General features: G+C 31.2%; 2 protein-coding genes across 2 annotated transcripts; both read left to right on the top strand.

The window, feature by feature from the left end:
* Window positions 1-509: 509 nt before the first annotated feature.
* HOS15 (WD-40 repeat family protein) lies at window positions 510-6,290 on the top strand. Its single transcript, XM_016346194.3, has 14 exons — window positions 510-813; window positions 1,360-1,505; window positions 1,627-2,140; window positions 2,747-2,841; window positions 2,944-2,990; window positions 3,157-3,307; window positions 3,820-3,883; window positions 4,036-4,194; window positions 4,306-4,427; window positions 4,644-4,718; window positions 4,887-4,940; window positions 5,047-5,120; window positions 5,471-5,545; window positions 5,740-6,290. The coding sequence occupies exons 1-14, from the start codon at window positions 753-755 to the stop codon at window positions 5,957-5,959; spliced, it is 1,857 nt and encodes a 618-aa protein (XP_016201680.1). The 5' UTR covers window positions 510-752; the 3' UTR covers window positions 5,960-6,290.
* Window positions 6,291-6,881: 591 nt separating this feature from the next.
* Window positions 6,882-7,821, top strand: LOC107642735 (protein NONRESPONDING TO OXYLIPINS 2, mitochondrial). Its single transcript, XM_016346196.3, has 3 exons — window positions 6,882-7,065; window positions 7,173-7,291; window positions 7,390-7,821. The coding sequence occupies exons 1-3, from the start codon at window positions 6,929-6,931 to the stop codon at window positions 7,395-7,397; spliced, it is 264 nt and encodes an 87-aa protein (XP_016201682.1). The 5' UTR covers window positions 6,882-6,928; the 3' UTR covers window positions 7,398-7,821.
* Window positions 7,822-27,879: the final 20,058 nt, after the last annotated feature.

The raw sequence follows: 27,879 nt of genomic DNA, 5'->3' as shown, positions 1-27,879 counted from the left end.
TTAATATTTAAATAAATTCAAATATATATTAATTTATTAATTTTAATAATAGAATTAGTTTTGGACTAGCCTAATAAAAAAATTATACTATAAATAGAAGTGTGATATAATAATGCGAAATATTCATAATGTAATAGAAAATTTATTTTTTTTAGTTCTAATCTTAAGAATTTTTTTTTAATTATTTCTGATTTTTTATCTAATTCTCTATTTTTTTATACAAATTCGTATCATATAAAATATGTTCTTTAATTTCTTAAAAAGGTTTTTTAATTAATAAATTTAATTTTTAAATAAAATAATATTTTAAATAGATCTCCAATAATTTTTTTATCAACACTACGTTTCTTGTTAAAATATTGGAATATTAAATAAAATAGTTTATTAAAAAGATTTTTTTAGGATTTAGACTCTAGAATTAACTTAAAATATTGAACAACTATTTAGGTTATTATTCTAAAATATTGGTAAAAAATATAAAATAATCAATTATATTAAATATATATAAAAAATAGAAATTAAAACTGCTGGTGCAGATAAAATGCTAAGAAGCATAAACGGACGGGAAAAAGTAGTAGTAACAGAGAGCCAAACGGAACGGCGAGAGAGAAAATTGCAGTTTCATTCTGAATTGCAAAATTGTAAAATCCCCTGCCTTCTCTTCTGTGCCGCCGTAGCACGTAGCTAACGACGGCACGCAACGCTTCTCTGCCAATAACTCATGCTTGCTTAGCCCTTTCTCTTCTCCCACCATGACTACCGTCACCTCCGTTGAGCTCAATTATCTCGTCTTTCGCTACCTTCAAGAATCAGGTACCTTTCTTCTATCTCCTACCTCCTACCTCTTTTCTTCTCTCTTTGTACCATGAAGTCCTCCTCCTTTTTTTGCCCCTTTTTGTTCCATGAGGTGCCAGGGTTTTAGAGCATTAGACGAATTTCGATTGTTTACGGTTTGAGCTTACTCAAGCGCTTACAATTGCTGCTACCACCAGATTAGGGTTTAGCTACTGCACTGAAACCAAACCTTATATGGGGGGAATTTGGAGCTCCAATTATTATTGTTATATTTTAATATGTGCTTTTCTGTAAAACTTAGAAAGAGGAACCGAAATTGGTTAGATCTGTTGATGAAGTTGAATTTGGTGTTTGAGACTTAATCTTATAGTTCTGAAAGCACAGTTCAATTTATATTTTTGAACTATGACATCCTCTAGATTCTGATAGAGGTTTTATGAGGCTGATTCTATAATAATGTTACTATTATTTATGATTATTGTTGTTGTCACTGAGCAAGCAAAGGTTTTTCATCAATATTTTCTGAGATGTCCATACCATGAACCTTGTGTGTTGCAACGGCAGGTTTTACGCACTCAGCTTTTGCATTTGGATATGAGGCTAGTATTAACAAAAACCCCATTGATGGAAGTTTAGTACCACCCGGTGCTCTTGTTACATTTGTTCAGAAGGGGCTACAGTACTTGGAGATGGAAGCCAACATTAGTAATGTGAGTTTTTTTCTTGGTTTGGTATTGTAGTTTTCACTGTCAGAATTGTTGTCATCTGTTTGAGTGGATTTCTTTTATGTTTTTAAGTTTTCTTTCATGTTACTCACAATTAGTCCGCCAGTGTGATGCAGATGTGGATGAAGATTTTTCACTCTTACAACCTATGGATCTCATCACAAAAGATGTGCACGAACTAAGGAAAATGATAAGTGAAAGAAGGAGGAAACAACAGAAGGATAGAAATAAGGAATCCGAAAAGGAACATGAAGGTGAGCGTAGGCGGGTAAGAGAAAAGGAAAGACGTGAAAGGGAGAAAGAATGCGAAAAGGATAGGGAGAAAGAAAGGCGTGAAAGGGAGAAAGAAAGCGAAAAGGATAGGGAGAGGGAAAGGCGTGAAAGGGAGAAAGAAAGCGAGAAGGATAGGGAGAGGGAAAGGCGTGAAAAGGAAAAAGAATTCGAAAAGGATAGAGAGAGGGAAAAGCGTGAAAAGGAGAAAGAATGGGAAAAGGATAAAGAAAAGGTAGAAACTCATAAAGACCGAGAACGGCCGCATGAAAATCACATTGGTAGAGAAATGGGTGCAGATCAAGTAGATAAGGTTACTATAAAACAAGAAGAGATTAGAGTATTTGGAGGTAATCATTTGCCCAGCAGAATTGATTTACATTGTCTTAGATAAAAAATAAAAAAATTGTTCTCTGTTGCATGTTCAGCATTTCTTGTGAAGTAGGTGTGTTATTTTTATGCATACATCTCATAACCTTATGTTGGGTAAGGAAGAACGGATGAACATATTTTCTTGTAATATTGTCATTTGATCGCTGGTAACTGCAGAATGCTGGTGTAATAACTGATGAGATTATAAATTTCAGTATAGTTTCACTAAACGCTTGTAGTTTGCTGCTTCTTATTCAATTTCAAATTTCAATAAATTATTGCTAGCCGAAGATGCCCAAGGTTAGGAATCTTCTCTTTCAGGTCATGCCTTTTTGGCTTATGTCTTTAGTTCAACATCCTGATTATCTTTGCATAATATTTTACATTTTATTTCCTTTGGGGATTTCTAAATGAAGTATCTTATGTTTAGCTGCAACTGTTTGCCACACTAGATTTCCCCTGCTCCCAAACTTGTCCTTTCAAAGTGAGCAGAGAATGCAAATTGCAAACTAGTTTTCCCTTTCAATTATTATTCTTCCTTTATAGGAGTATTGGAGTAATGAAGTTTTCATTCACTGTAACAGGACCAGAACCAATGGATATTACTACAACATCAACATCTCCACCAGGTGAATTTTCTAGAACAGAAGTGACAATTTTGGAAGGGCATACCTCAGAGGTGAAGAATTTCATAAATGCTTTGTTTGTTTGAAAGCTTGTTTTCATTACCTGTTTCCTCTGTTAGATTGACTGTTAATGGATTTGTTTACGATCAATTTAGGTGTGTGCTTGTGCATGGAGTCCTGCAGGATCTCTTCTAGCCTCGGGGTAAATGTCTTCTCCATGAGTGACTAATTTTCTTTCTGCATAAAATATGATCATGATGATGCAGTATGTATTATAGTTGATGTAGAAAACATTGCTCATTCTGCCTTTCCATTTCAAGACTCACAATTCTTAAATTCACTTCACTATTGACATTTTCAACTTCTAGTTCCGGGGATGCAACGGCTCGTATTTGGACACTGCCAGAGGGGAAATCCAAATCTACTTCACAGAACGGCCCATTGAATGCGTTGGTGTTGAGGCATGTGACGGGTAAAACAAATGAAAGGAATAAAGATGTCACAACACTTGATTGGAATGTGAGTTTGATTACGTATTTTGATAATCTGATTTGAATCCAAGATGGGTAGTGGGCATTAGTAGCTACTTCAACCTCCCCTCTAGTTCCCTGCTTTTTTCCACATGCTATTTTATCATTTTCAAACCCACAGCAGCCTCTTTTCAACAGGGAAAGTTTATGAGGAAAATTGTGTCTTTCAATGTGGGTTTAATATATTTCTCAGAGGTTTGTGTAGGTTTTGAAAAACATAAGGGAGCTATGTGAAAAATTAAGAAATATATGGAGCTTTATAATTTTCTTGCCAATTTTTTTCTTCCTGAGTTTAGTGTACATAATAGTTCAGGCATGATGGTCCCCTGTGGCCTGCGGCACTTATTTTCATATGCTTAAGTATAATTCATGCAACTGAGATGTAAATTCACAAGTATTCTTTGCAGCATTTTTTTGTTTGGATAAGTATTCTTTGCAGTATTTAATCATAACTTTATGTAAATCCTATCAAGATCTTGATCTTTCTTGTTTGACATGCAGTCAGATGGGACACTACTTGCTACTGGTTCATACGATGGGCAAGCAAGAATTTGGACTACTAATGGTGGGATGTCTTCCATACGAATACACTGCAATACTTCCTTTGAGATTCATATGATTAGATGGGGAGACGTCAAAGGCTTGATTTGTGTTTGAATTCGCTCTTTTGAGTATTGACTAATACTATTTTGATTATGTGCCAATGTCTTTGATCAGGTGAATTGCGGAGTACATTAAGCAAACACAAGGGACCCATATTTTCTTTGAAATGGAATAAGAAAGGTGATTATATTCTTACTGGAAGTTGTGATAAGACTGCCATTGTATGGGATGTGAAAGCAGCGGAATGGAAACAACAATTTGACTTTCATTCAGGTATAAATATTGAATATAACTTGTTTAACAAAGGAGAATTGTCTAAATAGGGAGTTGAGGTAACCCTGACCATGTTTATATTTTTAATTTTGGGATTGATATGTTGTTTAGGCCCAACACTTGATGTTGACTGGCGCAACAATGTGTCATTTGCGACAAGCTCTACTGACACCATGATATATGTTTGCAAGATTGGTGAAAATCGCCCTGTAAAAAGTTTTGCTGGCCATCAGGTTTGTATTGTGACCAAACTTCAAAAGAGTTTTAGTATACACCGATAGTTACAATCCGATGATTATACTATCCTCGAGGGAGTAGGATTCATCATGTACTTTGTTGATAATCTATTTAAACCAGCTAGCAGGGTTAACTATATAGATTGGTTGGGTCACTTTCTGTTGGTGTTTTACGTGGTGACCACTGACCAAATGACCTTTCTGCAAATTTAGGGTGAAGTTAATTGTGTCAAATGGGATCCAACCGGGTCGTTGCTGGCCTCATGTTCTGATGATATCACTGCAAAGGTAATATTTATAACTGTTCTAATTGTTTGTTGCATAATGACATTTTCCACTGGTAGGATTTTGGAATAAAATGTTTACCTTATAGTACACTTATGAGACAAGTATGTCATTTTGCTGGAACATCTGGAAACTAATGTGTTTGTACTCTGATGTTTCTTGTTTTTGTAGATATGGAGTACGAAACACGATAAGTATCTTCATGATTTTCGAGAACATACCAAGGTAATGATTTGTTTTTATTATATTTCAATTTAAGATTTTATGTTAAGCTTCCATTTGACTTCAATGCTGTGCAGATTATTGAGAGAACTAGATAATTGTTTTGTAGGAGATATATACTATCAGATGGAGCCCCACTGGTACCGGTACAAATAACCCTAATAAAAAGTTGTTGTTGGCAAGGTATGTGTTCTTGCTAAAATTAAGTTTTTTTGCTTTTGATTTATTTGCAAGCCTTTCTTATTGATTTCCTGGAATTAGAATTTGTTTACTGTGTGTTTCCTTAGTCTTAGTGACCTCTGCGTGTGTTTGTTTGAAGTTGTGGTTGCTCCGAATGCCTTGTACCTGTACACTGCTAAGTGCTAACTGTGAATGATGTGTACATTTTTGCATGCTACTGATTCAAATTGATTTAATTCCTTTCATATCGCACTCTACTGTTAGTCAGTGAATGTTTTATCTTTCTAGAGTTAAAATGCATTTCACTTAAGCTGGGTTCATTTTAAAACTATGTAGTCATCCTTTTTGTGCAGTGCGTCATTTGACACAACTGTAAAGCTATGGGATGTAGAACTTGGGAAACTTGTCTATAGCTTGAACGGACACAGGTAAAAGCCTTTTTCTTTGCTTAATATATTTGGGTTATGTCAAGCCCGTTTCAAACATTGGTTTTAATTTTATAATATACACTTGGGATTTTTCCCCCCCTTAGAAAATACTTCGGTCCTAGGAAAGGAGGTAGGTAGGTTGCTTCTACAAAAGTTCTAACCCATGATTTCAACTTGTTTCTATGGATCTACAGGGATCGTGTATATTCCGTTGCATTCAGTCCCAATGGCGAGTATCTGGCCAGCGGCTCTCCTGACAAGTCTATGCACATATGGTCTTTGAAGGACGGCAAGATCGTTAAGACATACAATGGGAATGGAGGCATTTTTGAGGTGTGCTGGAATAAGGAGGGTGACAAGATCGCTGCATGTTTTGCAAGTAATACTGTCTGTGTGTTGGATTTCAGAATGTAAGAATCTCAGCAACACAAGTTGGCTTTGGCTAATTGATCAAATTCTTTGTTTTCCCCATCTTTAGATGGGGACTTGGAAGTGTAATTTGAAAGGGCTTGGTTTCCCGTGTTAACCATAGTTTAGTAATAACTCATGTTCTGGGATCCTGTTGTAATTTGATGCCAAGTCTTTGTTAGATTAAGAAGTAACTCGTAGTCGTAGGGGTACATTCTTGAATACTTTGTATAGGTTTCGTTAGACAACCTCCTCTGTATAATCATGGCACTCGCCTGTATATTTGTTGAAAATATAATGCTACCAGCATCCCCCTACATTCCCCCCTCTGCGTAAACACTGCTATCTTATATCCCATTTATTGGTCCTTGCTATTTATCCGTTTGAAAGTACTATTGGTTTGTGACCAGAAGAAAAGAGAAAAACTTAAATCATTTATTGTTTTTTCCGTTTAAAATTTTTAAATCATCTCCCATTGATTTTTTTTCTCCCTCAGTTTAAATATTAATGTTGACAAAACATACTTATCCTGTTAAGTGTTATCCATTCATTCATTAGTTATGAGAATTATGATGTATTAATAATTAATTAATATGATATAAAAGAAACACAAGTTTCACAAAACAAAGGAGACAACTTGAGGCCAATGAGTTATAGCTCAAATGGCATAGTCTTCTCATACTCAATTAAGAGGTTGCGGGTTCGAATCTCCTATCTTTGGTAAAAAAAAAAAAATATATCTTTGATAAAAAAAAAAAAAGGGAACAATTTGAGTAGATGAAAAAAATGTTGTTCTCTTCCAGAATAATTATTGATCTTGGTGTGGGCTAGTATGCTATGTAGTCCATTCAAATATGGGCTAGAACTGACCCAAGTCTGTAAACCAGAGTAGGGTTTAGCTCCTTCGGCATTCAGTGCCAAAACCCCTATATAGGTACCTAGTTGGAGTTCCTTCCAGTTCCACATAGCAAAGCCATGGCATGGCGCTGCGGATCGCTGTCGAGGTCGTTGATCTCCGCCATCAGAACCATACCAAGCCGTTCTTCTGTCCCTCGCATCCATCGCCCTTCTTCTTCTCCTTCTCTTCGCCGCCCCCTCTTCACCCTCCCTAGGTATGCTATCATTTCCTATTTCTTTTTCTTTCTTTTCATTTTTTTTTTCGTCAATTATTCAATTTTATTTTATTTTTCTTAATTCTATTCAAATGTTGATTTTGAAGGAATGTCGGAGCACTTGGATGTACGCAGTCGCTTATGCCGCTGCACAGCGTCAACGCCGCCGCTCGCTTCACTTCCCACATCTCCGTCGAATCGCGCGCTTGCTGTGAATTGTCTCAGGGTACTTATTACTCACTTCACTCTTATATCGCCATATATCTCGTGATTCAGCTCTTGCAGAAAGTGTTCATGTTTTTTTGCTCATGCGTTTTGCGATAGGTACTTGAATGGACCATATGGATTCGGCACCAATTGTGCATCACATGAATTTCTCCAAGTATATAGGTGGTGATGGCTGATGCTGTGTGAAGCAGGAATCTTCTTTTTCATTTATTCATTTCTCTTTCAGAAAACTGTTTGTGAGTTGTGACCTTGATGGATTCTACCATATACTTTGTTTTTTTGCTATGTATTAGATTTTTCATTAGATGATATTTTCGTGGTCCAGAACTCAAAACGTATTGAAATTAAGTGGATTTGTAGTTAGTTGCTAGCTTGGTGGTATATTGTTTGAGCAAAATAATTCAAGTAAGCTAATCTTCTAGTATATCTTGTCCTTATTTCTGTAACAAATTCTAGTTATGGTCTTGCTTGAATATGCTAGGAAGTGATTTCCATTTATAATGTTTAATGCACATTGGTTTCTGTTGATTTTGAGTAGTTCCACACTTATTTAAAATGATTTGGTGATTAAGGCACTTATGATCTTACCTTATATCGAAGTTGATAATGGTTCTTCATTGCTGCTTTCTAGTGTAGCACACTAGGCTTATTCTGACACTTAGACAAGGGTGCACTAGTTTCTCTTAGCAAAGGAGTAAATCAAAGGAAAGAACTCCTAAGAATATACCAAAATTACATACCTTCGCTTACTTTGCTTGGTTCTTCAACTTAAAAGGCTTTATGGCGATCCCTATTTAAGATTGGGATTCAATAGTATTAGCTAGAGTGTACAGGTTTTATGTGAAGTCTGATGTAAGAACTGGGTATTGTTGCAGGGCTTTGGGATTTCTATCAAAGCTCACCCAATTTAGGATTCCAATTGTTGTAATGTATTCTGCATATCATAGATCATTTGTAAGTTGTGAACCTCGGTAATAATTTGGCGCCTTAATAACGCTTCGGTGTCACCAATTGCTCCATTAACCCGTTGCAGGGAACTGTAACTTCTTCTAGAAGCATTGTAGGAACTAATCTATTAATAGGCATTATTAATGTCTCTTAATTCATCGTTTTATTCATTAACTGAAAGGATTTGAGTTTAGATCTTATAAATTTCAAAATATTTTTTCATAAAAATATATAATGAGAAGTATTTTAAAAATAAAAATATTTATATTAAAAAAATTTTAACTCCCGTTATATTTAGAAGAATAGGTAATCGAATACATTTTTTTACATATATTTACCCTGGGGGATATTGTAAGTTGAAACTATTTGGGTCTTTTAAACAATAAAAATAAACTTAATTATAAGATTTTTATTCTTTGTTTACCAGTCTTTAGAAAGTTAAGAAGGTTTTGGCATCTTCACCTAAATAGGAATTTAAAGAAGTTTAGAAATTGTAATTTGACTTTATCTAAAGTTTGTAATGTACGATCACTTCCATTCATTCTTTTTTCTAAAAAAAATATATAGTGTTTTAATAATATCTATTTAATTGCTGTTTACCATAACTAATGGGATGTTACTAATACAAGCAATAGTTTTGGAGTCACAAAAATTTGTAAACACACTCCCAAGTCCCATCGATCACTTCAGTTTTTTACAAAATGTATGGCTTATGCCTGATGGTCTATCAAGATCCTTAAATTCTTTGCATCATTTGAAAAGATTGCCAGTTATGAATGCTTTGTTTACTGAAAATGTGCCCTCTATCTCACTAGCAATCACCCATGTGATGCTCAAGTGATAGTCAGACTTCAATGTTTGACAAAGAGGTCTAAAGGGTGGCTGCTGGCCTTACCAAAACAATTTCTTTAGACTTTATACTCACAATTAATATATTGTTTTATTCCGAATACATACATATGAATTGGAAAACCCGTACAGAAAGTATACACGACTCAAATTATTAGTGGGGTCTAACGTTACCCCCTTTTTTTAATGTTTTTCTTGGTTGCCATTTATTTCTTCATATATGATTTCGTCATGATATCTGAGGATATGGATACTAAATTTTCATGTTTTCTTGTCTATCACTGTAGATTTAGATAAGCTCTGTTCCTGGTTTTATTTGTTCCTACATTTCCAAAATTCCTTCTGACAATTGACATACTAAAATTTCCAGAAAATAGCCTCGGGTTCAGGTACCTGATAAAGTGATAATGTCGCAATGAAAATACTAATAAAAAGGTTTTTATTTTTTATTTTTTAAGATAGTAGGTTATATTTTACTAATTTTAAAAAATAAAATATAAAGATGTTCAAAAAGAATTTAGAAGAATCTAACGGTGTATGAACAAACTAAAAAGAATCTAAAACAAGAAAAAATAATAAGTTGAATTGAATGAAACTAAGTTTTTTTTAAGGACTCGGTGAGATAAGATGGGTGTTTTCTGAATCTCTCAAAATAATTTGATAGAGAATGTAAGGATGGCAGACGACATCGAAATAAAGCCTTCAAAAATTAACTGATTGTGAGCCTTTCAAGAGTGCCAACAAATAATGCCAAGCAATTGAGGGTTCTGATCAATATCCTTCAACATGGGTTAGTCATCTCCATTGCTACAATCCACTATGATCAGAAGTCGACAAAAGTCTGAGAGAAGCATATCTCAAAGGTAACCTTGAGACCATACTTCTTTAATTGTAGAATAGTGGAACAAACAATAGGTGATCATTTTCATTGCTTTTTGACAGCAGGAACATATTAGCGATGTACATGGAAAGCGGCAATGAAACTAGGCAAGAACTGAAAAGTGGACATAGAGAGCTTTTCATATAAAGAACTTAATTTTGTGAGGCATGTTCAACTTCCATTGGTAACTAATTATATAACCTAAAGCAATATCATAATGTTTGAATTTATTTAAATTCCATTGCAATTTGTCAATATTACATGAATTTTAATGGAAAGAATTTTGTCCGCAAGGTCTTGGAAAAATAATTTTCGAATGAGGCTAATTTCAATTCCTATTTTCGGTAATTAAATCTTTAACTCGTAGAACAAGATTGGAAATAAACTGTCTGTTTGGCATTTCAGGAACCACTAAAGGATACAGAGGGCCTCAGAGATTCAGATGTATTCTTCAGTATCCACAACTCAGTTAATAAGATAAGACTCTAGTTTCTGCAGTTAAAATATTACTATTTCTAAAGTACTTATTCCTTAGAATTTTGAATAATAGAGAAGTAGAGTATGTTACAAGTTTCCAAAACTCTTTGTCTAATAGTGTCAAATTATGAACTCTAAGGTCTTTAAATCAAGGCCCCATTCTTTCTTTGGCCGAATCATAATATCTCAGGTAATCCAAGGCATACGCCTTTCAAAACCTTTTTTGCCCCATTAGTACTGTGAGAATAAAGAGTGATTTTTTAAATTAAATCATCAATAGCTTAAAGCAAGACAATGTATAGATAGAAATAGTTTTATCCACTGCTTTAAGCAATACGTGTCTTCCACCTGAAGATAGAACATTATGTTTTCACCCTTTGATTCACTTCCAAACCTTCTCTTTGATAATGTTAAAAGTAGTCATTTTAAATTTATAGATTATAAAAGGTAAAGCAAGGTATCTATCTTGAATCCCAATATAATCAATATTCAAAGCATTAGCAAAATGTTTACAAATAGTATAGTGAGTGTTGTGACTAAAGAATACAATAGATTTATTAAGATTAACCCCCTGTCGATTGATGCTTTCATAAGAATTTAACAAATTCAAAATATTTGAACATGTCTCAGGATTAGCTTTACAAAAATTGATAGAATCATCAGCAAATGGGAGGTATTGATTTTGGGTCATCGTCTGTGAACTTGAATATCTTGAATTAGTCTGTTTTGTTCTATCTTGTATAGCAAGAAGGATAAACTTTCTACATAGAAAATGAAAAAAAAAAATAGGGAGATAGAGGATCTCCTTGGCGGATACTTCTATTTGGTTTGAAAAAATCATAGAATTGTCCTTCCACAATGACAGAATAAGAAACACTTGTTACTAATTCCCGAATTCACATCTACCAGGAGTCAAAATCAAACTTCTCCAATATAAACAAAAAAAAGTAGCATTTCACCCTATTATACGCCTTACTCGTATCCAACTTTAGTGCTATTTTAGTTTCAAATTCTCATTTTTTGTTCTTCAAATAATGCATGCACTCATGAGCAATTAAGATATTGTTAGAAATTAATCTATCTTTAATAAAAAGTACTTTGAGTAGAACTAATTAATTTATTCATTATACCTTAAAGTCTATGCACAAAGACTTTAGAAATAATCTTGTAAAAGACTGAAGACATATTTATTTGTCTTACTTTAGTCATATATTTAACTAAGGAATTTGGGAATAAGGTAGATTTGATTTCTGAGGGTGGTTAAAACCCCTTAAAATTTTGTCCTCTAAGAAAAACTCTTAACTATTTGAAATACATCACCACTAATAATGTTCCAGAAGTTTTGAAAAAAAAAATTGTTGTCATGTCATATCTCCTAGAATACTTTGAGGATAAATACTAAATATAGCTCGTTTTACTTCCTCCATAGTCACTGATTTTTGAGATCTACGGTTCATAAAAACTGTAACTTTAGGTTCAAAGTCAATAAACAAAGGTTCATAATTCTCATAGCTAAGAAGAGTAGAAGATATCTTTAAAATATGCCACAGAAGCAATTCTAACATTAGAAGTAACCACTTTACCATTCTTACCATTTAGTTGCCAAATTTTATTTTTTTTGAGTTTGATTTCTAAACTTTGGATGAAAGAAAGTTATATTCTAATCACTAGATTTAAATTATTTGACTCTAAATTTATCTTTTTAATAAGATTTTTTATTTTGTAGTATTGTCTCAATTTTTTTTCTAATTTTAAAATAATTTCACCCCATAAATTTATGTTGAATGGAATTTTTCTAATTCGAATTACAGTGAATTAATTTCTACCTTTGAATAATATCTATTTTTTATTGAGACTTGACAATCTTATGGCGACATCTATTTATTTTTTGAGTTAGAATATATGGCTGAACTTTTAATTTGTTCGTATTAAATTTCTCTAATAATCTACTGTATTATATTATTAGAATACTTTTTTTTTTTTAATTTGAATCGTTATTTAGATCTTTCGATTCTCATCAGGTTAGAGTCCAGGAAAAAAAGAGTTGATAAATTATATTGACTAAATACCCAAACTGAAATTTTTTATATATATGTCAATTATAGGGTAGGATCGTTCTTCATAAATTATACTATTTTGTTATGATTTATTAAGAATACTACTATAATGTATTTTAACACAACGTGACAAATAATGTATTTTACAGAAGCATGCATACGATGAGAATCACAATTTACTCACAGTTTTAACATTGTCCTTTAACATATAAATCTGTAGCAATTTATATAAATTATAAAATAGAACACATATGTAATAAATTTCAAATTGAAACAATCTAGTTCATATAGATTTTATTTTATTTAGGATCAGTTTAGATTGATTTTTTTGAGTGAATTTTTTTATTCAATTTTAAAAATATTTAGATAATTTTTTTAAAAAAATATTATTACAAAAACAAATTATTTATTTTTTAAAAACTAATAATATTAGTAAAAGCAAAATATATTTTTAATACTTGAAATCTCTTTTAAAAAAATTTATTCAAATATAAAATAATTTTTGTCTCTAAAAAATCTTTTAAAAAAATAAAAAATATTTTTTTTAAAGGTAATTCAAACTAACCCATAGTTTAGATAAAAAATTTCAAAAGAAAAAAGAAGAAAAGAGAAAAATATGGCGTCATCTTAAAATCTCTGTTATAAATTTTATGAATGAATTATGCACATAATTTAAATGAAAGACACGTAACTATTTCTAGTGTAATGTTAATATATTTTAGTCTAAATTCTTCACAAACATTAGTTAATGCTTATAGTATATATAGTTTGCATTGTTCACATACAATTATATTCGCTTATATTTCTTTTCGTTGTCTTTGCCAGAAGTGGACAGTTTACACGAAAGACAATTAAAGGGGACAAAAGTGGCGAATTTTAAATCTTAGGGGCCGACAAGAACTCATCCTAACCTATATTTGAATGGATGTAATTTGTATTTTAAGCCTTATGAGTTATGAAGTGACCTAACGATATTTTAAAGGAATAATAGACCTTAGCTGAATTTTATGAATTCACTTAAAAGCCCAATTTTCTTAATATTGTAATGCAAATATTTTAGTGAAAAAATCGTTGTTAGCTGGAACGCATGGATGCCCGGTTTTGGATTTTTCAAGATAACACAAAAATTGTTAAATCATGCGAGTCACTTAGATAGCGTTTGGTGGAGAGATAGAGATGAAAAGACTAATACTGAAAGATAAAGACTAAAAGATAGAAATTGAAATAAATGTCAGTATTCTATTTGATGCAAAGTGAAAGATAAAAATTAAAACAAAAATAAAATTCTAATTTAATTTGTACAAAAAGTAAAATTGAAATTTATTAATTGAAATGAAGGTATTTTAGGTATAAAATATTATTAAAATTTCAGTCTCTATCTCTAAAAATTTTAGTCTCTTGTGTCCCTACTTTTTGAAAGTATTGAAATACTAAAATTTTGGAGACTAAAACAGAAATTTTAGTACCAGTCTCTGAACCAACAAACATGATATTGAGTCTCAGTCTCTCAATTTCTATTTCAGTACCTCAAAACAAACACTACTTTAAGATTTATTGTGTCCACTGATATAAAACTGCTTGATTATTAGACAGTTTAATACTTTAATCTACTCAGGTTGGGAGCCCTAAAATTTTTCAGAAGGGTAACAGCCACAAATTCAATAAGAAGAAAAAATATAACTAAAGAATAAAAAAATATCCAAATAAAAAAGAAGAAAAGTGCGCAAAAATCAGAAAAAAGAAAAAGAAAAAGAATAATTCAGGAATAAATGATGAAAGTGATATAGAGAATTCAGAAGAAAAAGTGAGAAGAACCTAAAAACTTGAGACTTAACTCGATTTAAGATATAGTGACAAAGAAGTAGTAATAGAATATTTACATAAAAAAGAATTAAAAAAAATTATCAAAACAATATACAGTATAATAATCTAAAAAAAGGATAAAAAGACCACGAAAAGCGACACAAAATTAAAAACCAAAACCTTTTTATACGGTGAAGCGCGTGAAGTTCAACATTTGAGAAGTTTAATAAGGGTGCATTTGTTTATTTGTTTATAAAAACAGGATAAGATAAGATATTGAAAATAAGATATAAATGATAGAGATACAAAATTTTGTGTTTTGTATTATATTTGGTGATAAACTATAATAAATTATGAAAATCTAATTTGTTTTTGTTTTTTTATTCAAAAATTGAGACAAAAAATATAATAATAAAAAATTAAAAAAGTATAGAGTACCAATACACTAACTGCCAACTTGTTACCAATAATAATAATTAATTATTATATTTTAAACACATGTATAAAAAGACACATCCAGAAAATACATTTATAAAGACACTTTCATTAGACATGGCTATAAAAAAAATATTTTTATTAGACACATCCATAAAGACACTTCTGTTAAATACTGTTATAAATCAGAGTTGGCAGCAGAAATACTGTTGGTAACATAGCGGGATTGTAAAAAATTAACAAAAATAATAAAAGAAAAAATAAAAAATAAGTTGTATTCCTTGTTAGTATCGTCGTGTCCTTCTGTCAAGATGGATACAAAATATACTAATTCAGTGTCTCTAGACATATTATCTCTGTCCATGTCTCCTCTATCAAACATGATTTTGTATCTCTGTGTCTCTATCCCAATATCCTGTCTTTATAAACAAACGCAGCCTAACATACTTCATGGTTGTTTTTATCTGGTATTTTGTTTTGTATTTTTTGGTGTGGTTTGTTCTTTTGGTTTTGTCTTGTTGGTTAGGAAGGGTGTTTGTTCTATTTGCATGTTTGGTGTGTTGGTTTGTGTTTTGTTTTGTTTAGATGTTATTTGTTAGCTTATAGTGTTTATTTTTATTGAATAATACTACATATTTAAATCTTTTTGTTAATTAAATTTAATAAAATTAGTCTAATATAATAAAAATCAGTTATGACTAATATTATTTCAAATTTTATTATTTAATTTAATTAGAGTTGATTCAAAAAAAATTTTAATGTGTAACATTATTCATTTTGCTTTTGAACTTCTTATTTGTGGTCAAGTACTTCAGTTAAAGGCCATTTTTTTTTTATAATCAAAATGCAGAAGACATGTAATAGGTTATAATAGAAAATTAGAATCTAACCAAGTTGGGTTGGTTTAGTGGTTAATTCACTAGTCCGCTTAAGTAAGTGTTGGGGGTTCGAATCCCGCATTGTGTATGCAGAAATCCATTGGCCAACGACAAACCCTTAAATAGAGCTCAGTACCGCGGCGGATTAGTCCTTGGCCTGTCAGGCTGAGGAATACCGTGGATTAAAGAAAATTAGAATCTGACTTGCAAAACAAAAGATTATCAAAGAATAGGTTTGCTCATACATAATAATTTTGATGAGGTAAGTAGTGATGCCTCATGAGGAGTATAACGTGCTCTACTAGGCCATCAATTGTTAGCCATGTTGTGTTTGCTTAACATGGAACTAACGATGATACATAACCTAGATTATTATCAATAATTATTGAACGTTGTTTATTTGCAACTGGACCACTCCTAAAAGTATGAAAGAAACATATAAAGTGGTACCTTCTGCAGCTCCAATATTCAATATTCAAGAGCATAAAGCCATAAATAGCCATTCTATACAAAATGACAATGGGAAAAAATAATCCGGATCTATTCATGCTTTAATTGAGCAGTTTATATTCATTATTCTGTCCTCATCAGTGTCTGATTTTAAGAAAAATTATATCATTTTATTAGAATTTTGCAATCCTAAGAACGTAGAATTATATATTCTTAGCAAAACTATTATTATTATTATTATTATTATTATTATTATTATTATTATTATTATTATTATTATTATTATTATACACAAAAAATTAATTACTAAATTAATTATTTATATAAAATATATATAATTAAAATACAACATATACATAAAAAATAAATTAAAATATATATTTATCTATAAATATATAAAAATTAATTTATTAATTAATTTTTAGTATACATGCACTAAATATTTTAGTTACTATTATATCTTCATAGAATATTTTATCTAATCAAAGGAAGCATGATATAGCTTGATTCTTCACGGAAATTCTAGCTGATATTTGACAATAACGAGGGCAATAATATTCCATTAACAAAATATTGCTTGAAAGCGACCTTAATTAGTTTTTGTCTTTTTTCAAAAGTTAATGACAATTACATGAATTAAGTCTCAAAATATTTTTTTAAGTTGTTCTCGAGTCTCAAAATAATCTCTAAAATTAATAATTATCTAAATTTATTTTTGAAATTGCACTCTGAAATTTATAGTAGTCCCTAAGACATTTTCTGTCCATCAGAAAGCTGAACTAGACTGATTTATATTAAAACGACGTCGTTTTATATTTTTAAAAAAAAATAGCAATTCCCCTTCTAAAATCTTAATCCCTTCTTCTTCAACAACAGATCACAAAAAAAAAAAAACTAGCAATACAAAATATCACACAAAAAATCCGCATTAATCAGAAAAGATCAATCAACCTAAATAGTAAGCATCAATCAATCTAAACAGCAACAAGCACAAAAAATAGCAACAATAAAAAAATCAGCAATAATTACAGAACAGAAAACAACTAAAATTAACCATTGTTATTATATTGAAACAACATCAGCAGTAACAATCACCAGAACATTAAAGAATAATGATTGAATACTAAAAAAATAAAAAAAAAACTCACCACGGCTGAGAGAGAGAACCGTGCAAGAGGAGAGAATAAGGAGACAAAGTGGAGACAAAAGAAGATCGCCGATGCGCGAGCAGTGACAGCGATGACTAGAGAGGGAGGCAGAAGCGAGCAGTGACGGCGAGAAACGAGATGATGTGTTGACGCAGAGGGGTTGACAAGCAGCGCGGCGACGAGATGGAGGCTGGCGAGTGGCGCAGAAACAAGACGAAGGCTGACGAGCGGCGCAACGATGACAGAGAAGGTTGAGGCTTTGTGTTCTGCCTCTGCCTCTATTGTATTTGAGTGTGAGAGACGAGATTGGGGTGGGAGATGAGCAGCGCGGCACTGAAACGGAGGCCGACAAGAGGCAGCGACAGCAACGGTTGAGGAGAACTCTTGTGAGTGTGAGAGTATGTTGGGGAGGGGGAGGGCGTCAAGTTGGGAAGGAGAAGGGGAAGAGGAAGGACCTCGGGTTAGGGAAGTAGAAAAGGAAGGGAAAAGAGAAAGGTGTCAAGTTGGGGGAGGAAAAGGGGACGGGTTGGGGTTGGGGATGAAGAAAGGGAAGAGAACGAGTTGGGAATGGGGGAGGGGACGGGTTTTCTACGTTTTTTTTTTTAAAACAACGTCGTTTCAAGGTTCTGATGAATGGAAAGCGTCTTAGGGACTAGTATGAGTCTTGGAGTGCAAATTTAAAGACGAATATTAATTAATCGATATTTTAAACTTCGAATACAACTTCAAGGACCACTTTAAAATTTAACTCCAATTACATTAAATGCAGTGTTAGGTATAATCGATATTTTATGTTCCCTATAGCAATCTACGAAAAATATGTATAGGTTTTTGCTAAGAGATCATCATGATAATTAGTGAATATTTCATTTAAAAGTTATATATATATATATATATATATATATATATAATTTAAAATTACATATTTAAAATTTATATTAATTAATTATTGATTGATATTAATTTTTGTTCTATTTTTTTATATTTATTATTATCGTAAATTATTTGTTCAGATCATTTGTTCTATTTAAAAAGAAGAATGTTAGAAGAGTATTATAATTTATTATTTTTAATTAGTAATTAATTAATAATATTTAAAAATATAAAGTAAAAATATATTGTTAGATTATTAGATTAAAAAAATTTAGTTAATAATTAAAAATAATAAATTTTTGTTTGAAAAGATTTGTTTGCCTCACTTTTATCCTTTTGTTTTTTATATTTTATATAGCCTCTAAAGTTGTCCACCGATCACAAATAGCATGCAACATACACTACAAAAAAAAGTTGATTAAAATGGCATATAACACTGGTATTGTGAAAGTTAACATAACTGCTATATTTTTTTTATAGGATTTATCTAATATACGTTTTAAGGGACATATGTTAAGAGGATAAATTAAAAAATTTTTTAAAAGCATTAAATTTAAATTTTTAATATATTTATTTTTTATTTATGAAATAAAAATATTTAAAATATTCTATTAATAATAATTTTATCGTATGTTGTTAAGATACATATTAATAAAGAGTAACGCTAGGGAGTCAATGGCCTAATTGTACAATGTGTACAAGGACTAAATCTTTGGTCTATAAATAAAATGAACATCACCTATACTATTTAGAATAACCATCTAGATACCAGAATAATAAACATCTCAGGTCATAAAATCACTCATCCCAAAAACTTAAACTGATTTTGGGGTTCACCAAAGATCAAACTCTTGACTTTTCGGATTTAGAACTCTAATACCATGTCATGAAACTACTCATCCCAAAAGCGTAACCTGACAGGACAATATAACACTAATGATCATATCTCTAATACTTTCTAAATCTCCATTATACACATTGTACGCTTAGACCATTGGCTCCCTATACTTTCTCATTAATAAATTCTTTTTGATAATTCTGATGGTTTAATCAGCTGCCAAGAGTGGTCACGTTTTTAATGGGGGTTTTCACAATCATATTTTTAGCTTGGCCAAAGTTGTGAAAACTGAAAAGTAGCCAATCCATGTGACTAATGGACACAAATAATTGATGCAATAATAACCAACAGAGAGTATGTATCTTTAATCTCTGTATGTTACTACTTGAAGGTGACAAAGGTAAATAATGCCCCCGCCATGATTACGCGTGATTTCATTTAATATCCATGCATATCTTTTTCCCAAAAGTTGTTTGCCTCATCAATTCAAAACCTATATAGTAGTCTCTCAATATTTTCGACATTCACAGTTTTGGCGAAACATTAAGTTGATAGTAACACACTCTAGGATGTGTTATTAATTACCATTACGTACTAACCCTTGATGATACGTGTAATTCATCCATTTCCACATTGATATCCGGCTTTATTATAAGGTATATTTTTTGTATTTTACTTGATCACATATCTATAATTGGATTTTTTTAAAATGAACTAAAATAAATTTTTTTATTTTTTAAAATAAATAAATAAAACATCTTTAATAACGTAATTTTTTATTGTTTTTTTACATTTTTGTTTAGACGTAGATAGTCTAGATTTTGGATGATCTGCATCCCAGCTTACTCTCATGCAATTTCTTACTCCTTTCTTGTATACCATATTTACATTTATTTCTCATTTTTATGAAATATTTAATTATTTATTAAATTATAAAAAATATTAATTAGTATAATAAAATAATTATTTATTAATATTTTTATAATATTTATTAATATTTTTTATTATATTATTAATATTTTTATAGTATATTAAATATTTTTATTTTTATTTTAAATTTAATTAATATTAGTGTATCCATTCACTTTTTTATTTATTGGTACAGTAGTATTAATTAAATTTAAAATAAAATATAAAAAATATTTATTATACTAAAAAAATATTAATAAGTATAATTAAAATATTATCGAGTGTTATAAAAAATATTAATGAGTATAATACAAATATTAATAAGTCCAATTTAAAATTTTAATCTGCGAGTAGAGTTAGGATTGACTTCAAATCCTACGCTACTCTACGCATTGTCACCCTATATAAGAGAGACTCTTTAAACTAAGTTATGTACAGATAATTGAATATCTAATCCAATTTAAAAGTGAAAAAATAAGGGCTAAAATATTAATGTAGAAGTTACGTCAAAATTTAAATTAAAGATGATAAAATATAAGTCAATACAATAGATAATATCTTTCAAGATCAAATAAAATGTGCGTGCGTACCATATGTATATATATGTCACAAGGCATGCGTCAAAGAGAGACATAAACAGATCATATATACAATCATAAATAATGTTTGGGGTCAAGTTAATATATTTTATATACACATATTAGCAGCTTATTCAAACTGGGTTTCTTGACGGCATTAGAAACTCTAATGTTCACGTTAAATCCAGTCAATATTCCAGCACTGTGTATAGCTAATGATGATGGTTCTTTGAATTTGACCATGCTTAAATTCTTTTGCTGATGCTCGATATATAAGGTGAATGTTATAGTATTACACGACAGGAAGTTTCCCTTAGTGGAAACATGGAACACTTAATTATTTAATTATGAATGTTTGTTTGTTGTTGGATATTTAACATTTAACATGAAGCACACTGAATTCTTTGCTGCACTCTCAATTTTTCTCCTATTGGAAAGGTGCCACTTGTATGTAACGTTATATATGTACATAACGTTACAAATAATCTTATAGAAAATTTGCAAATGCAGGGTCATAGACCAACTACCGTATAGAAAATTTGCAAATGCAGGGTCATCGGTTTTCTTTTTTTAATTTGGTGATGAATGATTGCATTTGTAACTCAGGGTCTTCGGTTTGCAGCATACGGTCAAAATCAAGAATATTATTTGTACATTAAAATTAATTATTATATATTTATATATAAATACATATAAAATTTAAGTCAATTTTAATATATATTTTATATTTTATGTTATTGATTGATTTTAGTATATATTTAATATAATTAAATAAAATAAAAAATTTTTATAAACTAGTTTTATGTATATTTTTAAGGTGATTAGTCTAATAAAGATTTTATCAATATATGAAGATATTTTATTTTAATCATTGGATGATAAATTATAAAATTTAATTTTTATATGTTATAAAAGTGTTATCTTTATTTAAAGTGTGGCTAAATAAATAAGTCACACTTTTTAAATAAAGATCAACATAAAAAAATATTTTTGACATTTTCATTAGAATAATTATCTATTTTTTATACTTTGGAAAAACACTTAGCAGCCAAACAAGTTGCCTGGACCGATTTACGTGGTACAATATTTCTTTGTTTCTTTTAATGAATTATGATCTTTTATTTATTTTTTTGACAAGATATAAGCACCAATTGTTTGACCGATTATTTTTTAGTTTGTCAGTGATCGAATACTAAACATTGTAGATCGATAAAGAGAAGTGAAACGAATAAAAAAAACAATAAATGAACAGAAAATAAATAATAGAATAAAGTATCGATTTTTTTGTCCTTAACGTTTGGGGTAAGTGTTAAAATTGTCTCTAACATTTAAATCATCCTATTTAAATACTTAACATTTTAAAATTGACTCAATGTTGTCCTGCCGTTAAAAATCTGTTAACAGAATTGATGGCGAAACAAATTTGAGACGATTTTGAAACATTAGGGACTTAAATAGGACGAACACGTTGAGGACAAAAACGATACATAGAAATAAATTTTAATTTTATTATTCAATAATATCAATTTTTTACGGTACATAGTTATTCAATTATTTTTTAATCACATCTAAGTAAATTACATTTAATCACATTAATTTTATTCTAAATAAATTTATTTTTTATAATTTTACTCTTAAAAATGTTTACTCATCATAAAATATTTGTAGAATGACTAATACATAAACTTGTAGAAAAAAATGATACATATACAATAAAATAATGTGATTCTAATCATTTTACAAAAAAAATTATTTTTACCAAATATATTTATGCTGTGACACAATAATGTTGTATTTCATCGACATTAAAAATAATTTGTCAAAAATATTATTTTTGACATAATTAACACCAATATTTTAATCATTTATCTTGTATAGCTAGAAATGAAATTTATGGGTTACACAATAAATAAATATATATATATATATATATATATATATATATATATATATATGTGGTTAGAATTAAATAATATTAATTTTTTGTTAAAAATATAATTATTAATATTATTTTTTTATTCGTTTAAATTTTTTAAATAAATAATTTTATAATATAATACTAAAACTCTATATCCAAAAAAATCAAGGACATCGTCCTTGTTTTTAAAATATAAAAGCATCTCAACCTTGTTTAATTAGTTGGTGACTGTGTATTAAAAATATAAATTTTTTGTATATAAATAATTTTAGAAATAATCTAAAAGTATAATAAAAAAACTAAAAAAGAGTCAAGTAAAATGATAGAATTCAAAAAAACACCTTGAGAAGTTAATTTTTTTTTTAATGGGAACTAAATTGATAGAAGTGAATTTGTTAGATTTGGAGTGTAACGAATATCATTTAGTTAAAAGAAAATCAAACTAAATGTCATTTCACTAATATCACATATTATGAGCACCCTTTTTATTCATACATCTCCTTGTCATCGACACCTAGCAGAATTTTAGTTTAACTTGTGAAAATCAACTCCTTCCATTTTTAGTTAAAAAGATTTGAAGTGATGGAAACATTTAAAAATATTTTCTGATAACTACCTTATTTAATAACAAATCTTAGGATAAAAGGAGTAGGCCAAACATCACACTATAACCATTAAACAATAGATTCCTTCTTCAAAATGGTTTTACATTATAAAAAAACCTTAAATAACCTCTTAAAAGAACTTTTTTTCTAAAATTTAGATGCTAAAAAAATTCATCTTTTTCTCTCAAATTTTTTTCATTGTTCTTTGTTTTATTCATCAATTTCACAAATAAAATTGGTATTCCGTCAATCTCTATCTACTTTAAAAAAAACTCCTTTTTTTTTCTTGTGACATTGATAAAAATTTTAACGCTTATTATCCATCTCTATTTCTCATCATTAATTCTTGTATTATTTATTTATTATTAATAAAAATATTTTTTCATAAATTTACTTACTTTAAATTTCTCATCTTAATTATTTTTATTTAATCTATTTTTCACATCACCTACCCGAATCAGTTGGCCATGGTGCTTGGGGGCATGATCTCACTCCTGGCAAAAATTTAATTCATAAGCAATATGATCCTCTATTATTTCTACCACTTGGACTTGTACTCTTCAGCCTTTTAAATTCACGGGATAAAATTTGTTGATCAAGTCAGACTTCTACATATGAAATCCAAAGATTTTAGCTATGGGATAGGATAAGGATAAGGATGATGGCCGGTGATCGAGTGATAATAAGTCATACTCGTAAAGCCAAAGATATATAAATAAAGTCAGAAATATTAAAAAATTATCAGTATTTATTATTTTTAATTATTAATATTTAAAAATATAAAATAAAATAAATTATTAAATTATTAAATTAAAAAAATTAAATTAAAAAATTAAATTAATAATTAAGTGATAGTTAAAATTAATAAATTTTAATAGTTATATAATATTTTTTTATAAAATCTGTGTTTAATTCGAGTTAATTTTACCGTACCAAAGTTGAACTTATTTACAAAGCAGTTGACAAGTCAATTTCCAAAAAAGAATTTCTTTCTTTTAAAGTTTAATCATGTATGGCATGGACCATGGGGTTGTTTAATTTACTATCAGAAAACGAAGTCTTTGTTCTGTTTCATGTATATATTCTCCTTGCTTTCAGATTTGATATTGATGTGTCAGTGTCTTGGCTTGAACAAAACATTAGATTCAGAATTTATGTTCGAAAAAAAAAGATAAAATAATTGTAAAAAAATCTTAGGCATAAGATTATTTTGTAAAGGTTCTTGATCAATACCAAACAGGCCAAGTAGCTAGTAAAGGTGAATTTCAATTAAAATTCAGAAAAAGTAGTAGGCTCCACACATTTTTATCTGTGTCTTTATGTAATTTTCTCTTATTAAACGTTATATTATTTATTAGTTTATTAGTAACTGCGGGATATGACCGCATTACGTGTTTGCCTAAGATGCATAACCTACTAACTACTATATAATCCTAATATTGACTTGTATCACTAAAAGTGACTATTTTATCCTTAAATATTAATTTTTTTAAAAAATATTACTATAAGGTTAACAGTTTTGTAATACAAGTGATATTGAAGAATGAAAAAGGAAACAAAGAAGCAGATCAGAGAATTGAGAATGAATTGCTGAATTGAAATTATTGTTATTGACTTGACGAATGTACACAGAGATTTAGCCATTCATATCTAATAATAGCTAATATTCTCATTTAATTAGAAAACTTTTGCTAAAGGAAAAATACGAGGGACCAATAGAATATTTGTACAATGTATTTAATGGAGGTTTAGGGAGTATTAGAGATATAATTATTAGAGTTATTTTTTCATTAGTTTGAGTTTTTTGGATGAGTGGTATCATGACATGGTATTAGAGTTCTAGATCCGAAAGGTCAAGAGTTCAATTTTTGGTGAACGTTTATTATCTCTAGTATTATTCTAAATAGTATAAAAGATGTTCATTTTGTAACTTAATAGCCCATTATACACATTATATAAATAGTCTATTGGCTCCTTAGCAAGACTCTTTATTAAATTAAGAAACAAATCAAGATTTCTAATAGTTTTATTAAATGGTTATATAATTAATATCTTCTCACAAATTTATGTTGGATGATTTTATTTTTGAAATAGTGTCCCTAACAAAGCTCTTTACTAAATTAAGAAACAAATCAAGATTTCTAATAGTTTTATTAAATGGTTATATAATTAATATCTTCTCACAAATTTATGTTGGATGAAAAGTCAATCTGATTTTATTTTTGAGTTTATTAAAGATAGTTAATAAAATCAGTTATGCTATACATACAAGTCTTTTTAGTTTATAAGTCTTATTATTACCAAAAAAATAAGGGGTTTAATCACGAAAAAAATCGTGGCTAAACTCTAAAATAACCGTAGCAGCCATACATTGGCCACGAAAGAATATTTATGGCTAATCGGGGTTGCATTTTCAATTTGCCACGATTTTAGTATTATTAGCCACAGTTTTAAATATCGTGGAAACCTTCAAAGAGCCACAATTTGTATATCATTGTCCACGCATAATGCCGTGGCTAAATAAGAATAATCAAATCGAAAAGTATAATTCTACCACACTTCATCCGTACCTAATTTGTGCAGGCAAGATTTTTCGGCCGCAATTTTTTTGTGGCTAACGTTGGATTATTTAATCACACTATTTTCGTGGCTAATTCACCCTATTTTTCACATACAATCTGTGGCTAATTTGCTCTAATTGAATAATTTTATTAAATTAAAATTATATTTATATATATAACTGTTCATACCCTGGCCCAATACTAAGGCCCAGGATCCAAGTAAAAAGGCCCAACCCAAAGGAGTTGAGCCTCACACTGCACAAACCAGATGCCACGAAGTCGGCTATCTTCACGACTTGCTTTAAAGAAGTCGGTACGAGGATCAGCTGGCAGATAAACCCTTCCTCAAGAAGGTAACTGCCCCTAGAATCTCTCTAACCACTTCCAAGAGCCATATCTCAACCACCCTAAGATAAAGGGACGGTTATTCCCCTTAAAAAGTGGCACTACTTCAACAGTGGTTATTGGTTCACCACTATAAATACACTGACACCTCTCAGGTATCTCTAAGTACCAATACTCTCTAGCCCTGCTCACACCCTTGCTGACTTAGGCATCGGAATGTCTTTGCAGGTACCACCCCCATTCGTTCATACTCACAAGTCGGACGGAAGTCCCCCAAGACGCAGACCCGCTCGAAGGCTTCCTTCCTCAGACGATTGGGCCAACCCAACGAGTCCAGTCCAACAATCTCCGGTTACCCATCGTAACATTGGCGCCGTTGCCGGGGACCCGAGAGATCAACCAGTGATGGCGGACAGATCCCCTGAGGAGGGTCATGAGGAGACAGATTCCGAACAAGAGAATCTGGACACCAGAAATAATGACGTGGACCTAACCCTCCACCAGGGAACCAACGATCAACACAGAGAGGGTACCTCCGGAGTCAAAACTCCGAAGGTGAATTCCTCATTCGGAGAAGGACGGACAGTCCCACGCAACTGAACTTATGGGATTAGTCCATGTCCACCAAAGTCGCTTAGAATAGCTAGAACAGGAACGGGAGCGACAAAGGGAGATAGAAAAGCACCTAAAAGAGGAGATGGATCGACGAAAAGAGTTAGAGAAGAAAATCTTAAAGTTAGAATCCTCCCTCAAAGGTCGGAACTCCCGTGACGACAGAGAAGAGTCGCCCCCAGGAGGGGAGGATCCTTTTAGTGAGGACATAATGAGGGCAAAAGTTCCAAGAAACTTTAAAAGCCCCAATATGGACCTCTATGACGGAACCACAGATCCGAAGCATCATTTAAGCAACTTTAAAAGTCGGATGTATATGGCTGATGCTTCTGATGCTACGCGATGCAAAGCTTTCCCGACAACCTTGTCGAAAGCGGCGATGAAGTGGTTCGACAGCCTCCCCCCGAGGTCGGTCACCAGTTTTGAAGACCTCTCAAGGAAGTTCTTGATGAGGTTCTCTATCCAGAAAGACAAAGTAAAACATGCGCCAAGCCTCCTGGGGATAAAGCAGGAGGTCGGAGAATCCTTACGAGCCTATATGGAAAGGTTCAACAAAGCATGTTTGGAAATCCAAGACCTGCCCACCGAGGCAGTCATAATGGGGTTAGTCAATGGGCTTAGAGAAGGTCCCTTCTCACAGTCCATATCAAAAAGACACCCCACCTCCTTAAGTGATGTACAGGAAAGAGCTGAAAAGTACATCAACATGGAGGAGAATGCTAGGCTGAGAGATTTGAGTTGGCGACCTGGGCATCTCCCCTCAACAAAAGAGAGGGAGAGGGAACCCAAAAAGAAGGAAGAACTCGGTCTCGACAGACCACGAAAATATCACTCTTATACTCCTCTAAAGGTTTCCATAGTGGATGTATACAGAGAGATTTGCAATACCGAAAGACTGCCTCCTCCCAGACCTATTAAAAAATAAAAAAGGGGGGAGTCGCAGCGACTACTGTAAGTACCATAAAATATATGGTCACTCGACAAGTGACTGTTACGACCTTAAAAATGTGATAGAAAAGCTGGCTAGAGAAGGTCGGCTCGACAGATATCTCATAGAAAGGTCGGACGGTCATGGGAAGAGAAAGCGAGACGATATGGATAGAAGAGACCCACCACCGCAGACCCCGGAGAGACATATCCATATGATCTCAGGAGGATTCGCAGGAGGGGGACTCACCAAGTCCTCTCGCAAAAGACATCTCAAGCGAGTCTACCAGGTCGGAGGAGAGTCATCCGACCTTCCAACCATTTCATTCACAAGAGAAGATGGGCAAGGAATAATCCCTGGGCATGATGACCCAGTGGTAATTACTATGATCCTAGCCAATGCCCATCTCCATAGAACCCTAGTAGACCAAGGAAGCTCAGCGGACATCCTTTTCAAGCCCGCTTTTGACAAACTAGGGTTGGATGAGAAAGAAT

The sequence above is a fragment of the Arachis ipaensis genome, chromosome B5 (assembly GCF_059453495.1).
Source record: "Arachis ipaensis isolate K30076 ecotype BB chromosome B5, ASM5945349v1, whole genome shotgun sequence".
In the NCBI taxonomy this organism is placed as follows: domain Eukaryota; kingdom Viridiplantae; phylum Streptophyta; class Magnoliopsida; order Fabales; family Fabaceae; genus Arachis; species Arachis ipaensis.
This window is presented reverse-complemented; position numbering and strand designations above follow the sequence as displayed.

Coding starts and splice junctions, on each gene's coding strand:
- HOS15 (XM_016346194.3), top strand. CDS start 753: ATGACTACCGTCACCTCCGTTGAGCTCAATTATCTCGTCTTTCGCTAC. Junction 814..1,359: donor TCGCTACCTTCAAGAATCAG/GTACCTTTCTTC, acceptor TTGCAACGGCAG/GTTTTACGCACTCAGCTTTT. Junction 4,428..4,643: donor AAAGTTTTGCTGGCCATCAG/GTTTGTATTGTG, acceptor CTGCAAATTTAG/GGTGAAGTTAATTGTGTCAA.
- LOC107642735 (XM_016346196.3), top strand. CDS start 6,929: ATGGCATGGCGCTGCGGATCGCTGTCGAGGTCGTTGATCTCCGCCATC. Junction 7,066..7,172: donor CCCCTCTTCACCCTCCCTAG/GTATGCTATCAT, acceptor TTGATTTTGAAG/GAATGTCGGAGCACTTGGAT.